The sequence below is a fragment of the Setaria italica genome, chromosome II, assembly GCF_000263155.2.
Source record: "Setaria italica strain Yugu1 chromosome II, Setaria_italica_v2.0, whole genome shotgun sequence".
Classification (NCBI taxonomy): Eukaryota; Viridiplantae; Streptophyta; class Magnoliopsida; order Poales; family Poaceae; genus Setaria; species Setaria italica.
This window is the reverse complement of record NC_028451.1, coordinates 43652232-43662608: the sequence shown is the minus strand read 5'-3', so window position 1 is coordinate 43662608 and position 10377 is coordinate 43652232. Positions and strand designations below refer to the sequence as shown.

General features: G+C 50.7%; 1 protein-coding gene across 1 annotated transcript; it reads right to left on the bottom strand.

The window, feature by feature from the left end:
* Positions 1-931: 931 nt before the first annotated feature.
* On the bottom strand, positions 932-2141 carry LOC101773855 (protein-lysine methyltransferase METTL21D). The gene has a single exon (XM_004958017.3). The coding sequence runs from the start codon at positions 2090-2092 to the stop codon at positions 1280-1282; it is 813 nt and encodes a 270-aa protein (XP_004958074.1). The 5' UTR covers positions 2093-2141; the 3' UTR covers positions 932-1279.
* Between the last annotated feature and the right edge of the window lie 8236 nt (positions 2142-10377).

Sequence of the window (10377 nt, the reverse complement as noted above, 5' to 3'; positions counted from 1 at the left end):
TCGATATGAATCAACTGCTTTCATTTTGACTATTTCAATAATCGTGCTTGCCGATGGATAGTATGATCATTTTTTTCTTTTTCGCTTTTTCCTTTTATTTTTCTGGATGTGGGCAAGCTCTACTATTGTCCTATATCAGGTGAAGGCCAGCTTTGGTATGCCTAGTACCTACTAATAAATGTACCTATATCTTTTCTACTTATCATTCATTTCTAAGATATGCGTGTACCTTCCCAGATTTGCTCTGCATGCAAGTGTTTGCAACTTCCCTCTTCAGAAAACATATAGCATAACTTGGTATAAGGCATCAGAGACATTGAGAAATAAAATGCAGGGTTAAAAATGGACCTTTCATATTAGAGGACTCCAATTCATCAGCACTTCCTCCAGAGAAAAGGGTTTAGGATATAGTTGTAGTTTTGCATCAAGAAGTATGCGCAAAAGAAAAATAATGAAAGAGAACTCTCCAGGCAGAACGAGGTTAGAATGCTATACGGACAAAGCATTACCAAGTTGACAACCTTCAATGGCAGTTTAACAAATGGATAAATTCACACTAATTAAGTTAATAGTGAAGCAAACATTTGCTTATAATGATAAGGGCTAGAAATTGTGTTGGAAAGTACAAAAGTAGAAATGAATTTATTCTACTTGAGTTGATTGTGATGTAAACATTTGTTTATAAAGCACAAGGAGTTTGCAGGTTGGAAAATTAAAAGCTAGAAATTACGTCACCCAAACAATAATGTGGATACAATTCTTCTCACGCAACAAAGGGAATTAACTATTCGCTGAATGAAACCATTAAATTAAAAACTCAATGTTAACTAAGGTCACCAATTTCCGGACATGATGAGGCACAACACACTAGCATTACCATGAATTCATCGTGTCTGAACTGGAAAATGCAAAAGGTCCCTTGCAAGGCACATGAGCAACCTACCTTGTAGTTCAAATCATGTTTTATCAAACTAGATTCAGGTCCTTCAAACTTCATCAAATTCGAAACTGGAATGTGACACAAAAATTGCACTCATGAAACCAGGCATAAAGTAAACTAAAGTAACACTAACAGTCTAACACCTCCAACCCAATACAATCACAATTCAGTCAGTGAGCAAACTTAACCAAGTTTCAGTCCTGAGTTGCACAATTTTACTGTTCTTGTTCACATTGCCAGAACATTGGGATCTAAATTTCGTTGAGGTACCATCAACAGCAGCAGCAATACAACTTGAACACAGCCAAAGCAGGCAACCATTACCTTGACGCAGCTTCATCACTTCTTGCCGTGCTGCTTCTTCGCGGTGAACCGGTAAACCACCGGCCCGTGGCGCCAACCTTCGAGCGGCGGGTCCTCGTGCACGACCTCGATGTTGAACATCTTCCTCGCCTTCCCGAAGAACTTCTTGTCCGTGCGCTTCCACCGCCTCATGTGCGCCATCAAGAACACCACCTCCCCCTTGATGAAGAACCGCAGCGTCTCGATCAACGGGTCAACCAATGCCTCGTAGTACACCACGTCCGACGCCACGACGAGGTCGAACGGTGCCTCCGCCTGCGCCACCGCCACGTCCTGCATCGCCGCCGCGTCGCCCCAGGGGAGCGGCACGACGGAGGCGGCGCCGCCGGCGGAGGCGAGGAGGGGCGCGTTGAGGTCGGCGTTGTGACGGAGGTTGAGGAGCGCGTCGGGGAGGTCCGAGAGGACGGCGCGGGCCGGGAGCGCCGCGGCCAGCGCGAGCCCCGCGGCGCCGGTGCCGGAGCCGAGCTCGAGGACGCTGAGCGGCGGGCTCCCCGGGGCCGGCGGGCGCGGGAGGAGGTGCGGGGAGGCCGGGAGGACGCGGAGGAGCGTGGATGCGGAGGGCCACAGCTGGAACGACAGGCCCCGCGAGGGGAGCGCGCGCACGGTGATGGGGCACGGGAGGGACGGGACGTGGAAGTGGTGGAGCTGCGCGTGCGATGGGGAGGAGGGTGCGGTGGCGGATGGGAGGAGGTTTGGAAGGAGGAGGAGGTCTTCGGAGTCGGAGTCGGACGAGGCGGCGGGGACGGTGGAGGGGAACGCGTCGGCGGCGGGGGCGGCGGCGGCGGCCATTGGGCAAGCGATGGTTTACTAGGTCAACGCCTTGGAGCTTGGGGACATTGACACATTGGAGACCGTTGTATTAACATGTTCGGTTTGCCATTTTGACGTAGACAGGCGCCTCTGGATTCTGGCTCTACTCTTTTTGGAAGGGCCTTTTTGCACCTGACCTTTTTTTTCCTCTCTCGGCAAACCGGGGGAACTCCCTTATCCCAGCCCAAATACAGTAGCCCATGTAACACTGTGGTGGGCCACATCAAAGAACCCGGCGGGACGATCCACAGAAGTAGACGGCCCACATCAAAGAACTCCGACCGACCCATCCAGTTACACACATAAGGGCCCCAAACTCCAAAAGCCTCCCCACGAACCTCTCCGGGGCCCAGCCGCATCCCGATACCGTCATGGGCTCGTGGGTGGCTCCTTGCGCCGAGCGAGAGATTCGTGGGGTTGTTATCTACTTATCTTTTTCTCTTCCTTTTACCCCTCAGGTGTTTTAATTTGTTTTCGAAGAAATTAAAAGGTGCTGTAATTTGTTAATATACAGCCAATGCCCAACGCAACCATAACTCGCCGCCGCTTTACGCCATCATTCGTCAGTACTGGTTAGTGGCTAACTGGTTACCATGTACAATATTTGTGCTCTCGGCCTGCTACCACTTCCAGGCTGAACCATGGAATGAAACAGTGTTTTTTTTTGATGGAAACATGGAATGAAACAGTGTTGTTCAGCAGAATGCAGGAAAACCACGGATGGGTTGGTCCGTTGGTGACCTGCTGCAAAAGCAGCTACGTACAGTGTTGTACGACGGACAACGACCAACCATTTTTTTTTTGTCTCAGTTTTGTAAAACAAAACACGCGTTCAAAGCGTTTTCTCGTGTAGTCAAACGCTCGGTAGGATAGGATTTGTACAAACCTTTTCGTCGTGGCAGCTGCTTCTGCCTTGCTTTCCAAACCGCCCGGTCCAAGCGGCTCTAGGTGGATAATCAAAGATGGTCGATTGTATCAACCAAGTATTATCATATATGTGCACCTGTTCCAAACCTAAACGCAATCTGGCTAATAAGCCAAATCAGTAAAACTTGTTCCACCGGTCACCAGAGGCTTGTACTAAAAACTACTCCCCGCCCCTTGGTAAGGTCATGTGCGTGGCACCCCTAAAGCTCGACAGCGCCTTCCTTGGGCCGTTGGACGGGACAAACGAAACCAGAACTGGTAGTAGCTCCACTTTTGTTTTTTCTGCGCAGAAACCAGTTACCCCACTGTCACCTACGCGTCACGGACGGAAACCATCGTCTTTTCGGTCGGTCATGCACGCACCAACGCCGCCGGCCGCCCCAAGGCGAAGCATCGTTCGATGACAGGACGAGCAGGATGCAGCCGTCTCATCCCCTGCGGTTAATTGTTAATCAGCAAACGTGATTACGTGAAAACGTGTTAGCTTCTCCGTCCTGTCTGGCTCGATCGACGTATCGCGAGGCTTCCTTGCTCGCGACTGAACCCATCGACGTAACACTTGTTTTGCCATCATCCGCAGCTGTAAAACAGCTAGCTCACCGCCCTCCCCCACCCAAACGCGCGTTGATGCAAGCAAGCACGCACGCACGCACGCACGCATCTTTTCACTCGACGAGCCCACGGCGATCGATTCCGATTTCACGACCCCCCAGCGAGCGCGACCACGTCGTACGACCCCCCAGCGAGCGCGACAGCAGAGGCGCACGGCTTTGCGGGCGGCACGGTGCATGCACCGGCCGGCCGGCTCGGGGACGGGACGGGGTGGAGAAGGACGGAAGCTTCGTCCCGGATGGCGCGCGCGCGTTTGGCGCCGTCCGGGGCGGTCGCTCTCTCGCTGGCCCCTTGGGGTACGGTTCCGATCGCCTTTTCCTGTCCGGGGCTCCGGGCCGATCCGTTCTCCATCTCGTCCGATCGCTTTTATCCTTTATACGATGGGTACGCGGGCCGTGTGGCATGCGTTTGTCTGCATGCATGTGGTGGACCGGCGCGGGGCCGCGGGGGTCGTTGCGTTCGCTACGATGGGCCTACTACCACATCGCGCGCGCTGCTGGCTCGTCGTCGCCGACGATCGGGAAGAACTTGGGTTTGGGCGCTTGTGCTTCGGCTTTGCATTTCGTGTGTTCCCTCCCGGCGCACGGTCGCTCTCCGTTCGTGGAGTGTAGAGAGATCAGCGGCAGTTTGCCGACACGCCGAGCGAGGGGTGCCGGGCGATTCGACCACATTCCAATTTTTCCTCCTCGGACGGCATCTCTGTCTATCGAGGTGTGGTCACCCAGTGCGAATCTAGCGGCTGCATCGATCAGCGTGCTGCGTGCACTGAACGTTGCGAAAGAATCAGATTCTCCGCTAGTATTACGTACTGTGACAGCAGAGGAGGCGGCGGGCGATCAATGCCATGTACTGCGCGCAACACTGGTCTGTGTCATGGGCTCAGGGCCCCTGCATGGATGATAACACATGGTTCAAGCAGCAGTGCCAGTGCCGATGGATACGCTGCCATTTGACGAGAGCGCCGACGTCACGGCGCGTTCACACACCTTACCCATCGTCTCGTCCAAAAAGATATTACAACCACTACACAGCCAGCGTTGCACGTACGGTGGACACGTGTCCGTATAAACGTCAGCGTCGAGTCGACGAGAATAGGCTCCAGCGAGTTTTGGCACGCGCGACGTGACAAAAGGGAGGGCCAGCCATATAGACCGGGTCCGATCGTTTTGGCATCTTCCTTCCATGCATTGGCGTTGCTACGTGTAGGGTGTGCCTGCCCACACCCGGCGGTGCCAGGGTTGGGCTCTTCAGATTCTAGCGGCCTCTTGCTGATCGATGAAGGGAAATTGGATTAGGCCGGCGTCCAGTACTGGCTGAAAACCACAACATGTACACGAGCTTTATTGTGCTTAACGTTGCCGCTGGATACCTGTACCCGTTACCCATATCCACACCCGTGACAAATGGGTAGGGTATGGGCGTACCCATCTGGAGCGAGTAGGGGATGGATATACCCATATGCAAAGAGGGTACGGGGAGGGTAAATACTATCCTTGCCCATTCACCCGCTACCCAGACTAGGCAAGGACGGGCGAAGCCGCCGCCGTCGGAGCCCGCCGGCGCCCTCGCAGTGCGCCGCCGCGCCCCCGCCCACCCCCGCTCGGCGCCCGCGCCCGCCCCGATCGGAGGCCGCCCGCCCCCTGCCCCTGGCTGCCGGTGTGCACCACTCAGGTAAGAAGAGTTATAGTTAACTAGTTAGTTAGATAGATAGATATGTAAGAAGAGTTATAATTAACTAGTTAGTTAGATAGATAGATAGATAGGTAGAATTGTTAGATAAAATAGTTAGATAGATAAATTGATAGTTAGATAGAATTGTTAGATATGAAAACTAATTTAATTTGGTAGGTTTTTTTTATGAATTGCAATGTTAGAAGGAATAGAGAATACTCATGACACTATTTAATTAGGTGGATGTGCTTATAGAATGATAAATAGATAAGAAGATAGAATTGTTAGATAGAGAAATAGATAGTTAAAATTTTCTTCGTATGCAATTTTGTTTACGTAGTTAGATGTATAGTTAGTTACATAGTAATATAGTTATTACGATATTTAGTTAAGTAGTTGTATATTTGGTGCCAGCTAATGGTTCATTTTTGGAATTAGTTCCGCGAGGAGCCTATTTATGAAAAACTTTCGCGAAAAGGGTTAAAATAAAAAAAAAGTCCGCCCCTATCGCAGCTGGTACAGCTTTCCCTTATCTTCTTCCTCCTACTGCTTAGTTTGCCTTCCATTGCTTCCCCTTCCTTTTCCAATCCAACTTATGATTCCGATTCGTCTTCTTCCTGCAGTACAATTTACGTGATTAGATCAAATGATTTGAGTGATCGGTCCAACATTTGTTCTTCTTGGCTGCAAAACCTAGATTTATCCAGAACAGGAGCAGATAAGAGGAGTTCAATTTCTTCAGTAGGGCAATTGATTTGAGCGATTCACCTGGATGAACTAAAACTCTGAATGTGACCAACAAATTGTTTACAGTAGGGCAATTGATTACATGTGTTTGGGAAAATGTGTATATGTGCTAGGTTCTGATTTGTGTGTTTTGGAGACGGGGATCTGATTGGCACCTAAAACTTGCAAATATTGTGACTAGTTGTTTCTCCAGCTATAGAAATCCGATCCCAAGAAAGCAAAATTGCCTTATCAAATTTTTAAGATAGCAAAATGCATATATGTTTGAAATTCATGCGTCCTAAACTTTTGTAAATTGTTGTTTTGTATGCATACTCTCCACCATGGGACCTTTACAAGTTATTTCTTTTTCTTCATGTAAGGTCGGCGTGTAAGCTTCAGTATCTGCATTCATGGACAGCATGTAAGCTGAGATAAGACTTTAGTAGGAAGCTGAAAGGGGTGTTTGATACGAGGTGCTAAACTTTAGCAGAGTCACATCGGATGTTCGGATACTAATTAGGAGGACTAAACATGAGCTAATTACAAAACTAATTGCACAGATGGAGTCTAATTCGCGAGACGAATCTATTAAGGCTAATTAGTTCATGATTAGCAAATTGTTACTGTAGCACCACATTGTCAAGTCATGGAGTAATTAAATTTAATAGATTCATCTCGCGAATTAGACTCCATCTGTGCAATTAGTTTTATAATTAGATTATGTTTAATACTCCTAATTAGTATCAAATATCCGATGTGACATGTGCTAAAGTTTAGCGACGGTATCCAAACACCCCCACATTACGTGCTCTGAAGATCTGAGAGGCTGGATCACATCAATGTTGATTATTGATAGTGGTATTGTCCTTGATTTGTATTGCTTGTTGTTTGACGCATGATGTCGAATGCCCAGGAAAGATACAGTACAATATTTGTCTGTTCTGTTGTGTCATCCGCACGCAAGAATTTCTGAAGTTATTTGGTGTATAAATATTAAGTTAACAAAAACAGTATTAGTAGTACTGCGTAGCTTTTCTATATGCGTGCTTCTTTTTCTATGCGAAGAGCTCTGCGTTAATATGCAGTCAATCTACAACCTGCTGGCTGCTGCAGATATGACCTCTGCCCACCCCATTACCCATATTACCCATTATCCATCGGGTATGGGTAATTAAATTTTGTATGGGTATAGGGAGGGTATGGATTGGGGAAACAGTTCATAGATGTGGGTCAGGGAAAGCGTGGGTGTGCCCAAACTTTACCCAACGGTAACGCTAATTGTGCTGCAGCATCAGTGGCTGTTGTGGCTGGGCGTTCACTGACCATCCTGAATTCTATATATTGCTTAACCAGAAAAAGGCAATACGATCGACAATTACGAAAGGGACGCCGCAGCAGAAAACAAATGCGAAACAATATCCGAAGCCATGAGTGCTCTCTCGAGAGTGATCCATCCGCCCACCAATCCCCCTCACTGACTCCCTCCTCTCGATATTCCCTTTCCAACGAGCCGCATCCATCAGCTGATATCAATACAGTAATCTAGCATTACGCGAAAGCACGCAAGCCCCTCGCCGGCTGCCCTCTCGACGCGAGGCCAGTCCCGGTGCATGAGCATGGCGAGGCGGCCCGGCCGGGGTCTCGATCGCCGGGGGGCGGGGGTCACGTCGCGGAACGAGGCGCGCTCACGCCCACGGGCCACGGCGTGGCCGCCGGCCGCGATGGATCGTGATGGATGATGGATGGTGGTTTCCGCTCGGGCCGCAGCGCCGCCGGGCCCCGCGGCGCACGGGCTCTGTCGGTAACCCACGTGTCTGGCCGCCACGCCCGCGCGGCCCCGGCCGACAACCGCGTCTGACCCGCCATGGCTCCCCATGACGTGGTGGGCGCGCCCTCGCCTTTTTCAAGTTTTTCTGCTGCTGCTTCCTCCTCGCCTCGCGTCGCAGAGGGGGGGCCCCAATTGGCTGCCGTGGTAGGGTACGTTAAGGTTGACCTTGACCTCGTCTGCGAACGTGCCGCGAGGGGCCTGCTGCTGCTCGGTTCAAGGATCTTCTGCGGGCATCATCAGTACGAGTGGCCTGAGTAACAATCGAACTGTTCCATGGAGAAGACAGATGACCGCACATTATATTAGTGTCGATACGGTCGTTACAGAGGATCCTTTGCTAGCTCGAGCGATCTTTGCTCCCGTCCTCTACCGATCCTTCGTAACCTCCCCGACGCATGTCCGTTCCTTGTCACCGAAGATTCGTGCTCGTCTCTACTTTCTCCCACAGAATTTTTTTTTTGCGATTCGCGACTTTTTGTTTGTTTGGTGCCCACGAAAAAAAGAGGGAGGAGTTTGTGGTTTTGCGAGATTTTGCCACGTCCTCTGCTCTGGCCGCGTCGAAGGATGACCAGCGCTTTTCAAACATTCTTAAAACTAGCTGTAAAGTATAACTAAAGTAAGTTGGTTCCAGCTCTCGTTGATTCGATGCGCAGTAACGTCGTGCATGTCATGGCGGGGTCACTGGGGGGTTCTGGTGAGCCATATGCCACGACCATATTTGCCATATGCGTCGAAAGGTGAATGAGAAAGAGGAACACACGGGGCCACCCCCACGTCCGCGTGTCAGCGTGCGCCGCAGCAGGTTAGTACTAGGACCAGTGCGTGTGCCCCCACAGCTTGTTCGACCAATCGCCATGGCTGCACCTCGAAACGCCAAGAATGTTTCTGGCCGCAGACTCGTGATTCATCGGCCATGTCAGTACAATTGAAGACGGTGACGCAAACACTGCTCATTTTTACCCGGCCGGGGACGACGGGTAATCACAGAAAATTGAATGGCCTTACTTGCCCCTCGTCCTCAGCCGTTTACAGTTGATTGCAAGATACGGGAGAAACGAATGATTTCGCTGAGAGTCCTCTCTCGTGAATCCTTTTTCTTTGTTTCTCGTCGGAGCGCCACTGGGTGTCTAGAACTTGGTGGAGACGCTGCCACCGTGCCACGTGGCGTGTCGCTCTCGCGGTGACACGAGCCGGCCATGGCCCATGGCTGGCTGGCTGCACTGCACGCTGCAGCGCAAGTACCGTCCAGGCCATCCGTGATCCAGCACGGGACGTGGGTTTGCACACACAGTAGGCAGAAGTCGACGGCCATACCGTATCTTATCCCCTGTCTCTCGCTCAACGGCTAACGTCTCGCGCTCGCCTTCCACCTGACTGACGGGTTTGTTCGTTTCGTTTCCTTCTTTTGAGTTCTGACAGCCAACCCCCTAGTCTACTCCTCTCCACAGGCATTCCTACTCTGCCCACAAGCCCACAAGTAGGAAGAAGATGCCTTCCACCAAACGCATCTGCATCCAGTACACCGCCGATATTGCGCCGGGCCCACGAGCGAGGGACGGAAAGGGCCCAGGCCCACCTTGTCTGCGCCTACCGGGGTTTTTTTAAATAAATTATAATAAAACAACGGGTGCGAATTTATATTAATTAGTGGAGCTATCAGGAAGCCGGGCCCACGCGGGGTTAACGCTAATTCCCTCTACCGCTACCGCCTCTGCCCGTCTCTCTCTCTCGCGTCAGTGCCGCTGCGGTCAATTTCATCTCGCTCAGGACGTCAGGGGCACTTTGATCATGCGACGTTGACCGGTGTTACCACGGCCGACCACGTCTTATCCCCATGGTAACGGAATATCTCTTTCCATCACCCCTTTTTAACGTGAGTAGCAGTGAAAAGATAAATCACGCAACTACCCTCCACGTTAGATTGAAGCTTATTTTTTTACCTTCATTCATAATAACTAGCTAAAATCATGGTAGCAAAGCAATTGTACGCCATGACCCATGAAGGGTTGTTTTAGCTAGCTCCTAGTTTTGTGAGCAGAAGCTCCGGCTCAGGTTTTTTGTGCTCCGATGATGATTGCTCTAGAGAAGCCGAGAACCCAGAAAAAACTGAATTCCAAATTCCCAATCAGTACAAATCATTTGCGAACCGGCCTCAGTTATTGCTCAGCTTGCTTGGATCATCACATGGTGGTGGACTGGAGCACGGCCACTGCACTGGAATGTTCGCCAATGATACCTACCCGTTGCACGTCGATAACGAAAACAATTCGACGTGCGCAAGCGTATCTGATCACCAGGCTTGCACTGCATTGAGAATTTGAGAGCACTGGAAGAAATAGCAGTGGATGCTAGTGTGAGTCAGCGCACTTTGGCCACGCGATCCTTACTCCCCCAAAATAAACATCGCCTCCTCCGGTTTTGAGAAAGCGAGACGAAGGCGCCCAAAAGCCGCGAGAAATGGACAGAAAATTTGGGAAATATCCCGGCCGGCTGGCCG

Bases quoted from the DNA above. Each gene is read 5' to 3' on its own strand.
- LOC101773855 (XM_004958017.3), bottom strand. From the start codon at position 2,092: ATGGCCGCCGCCGCCGCCCCCGCCGCCGACGCGTTCCCCTCCACCGTC.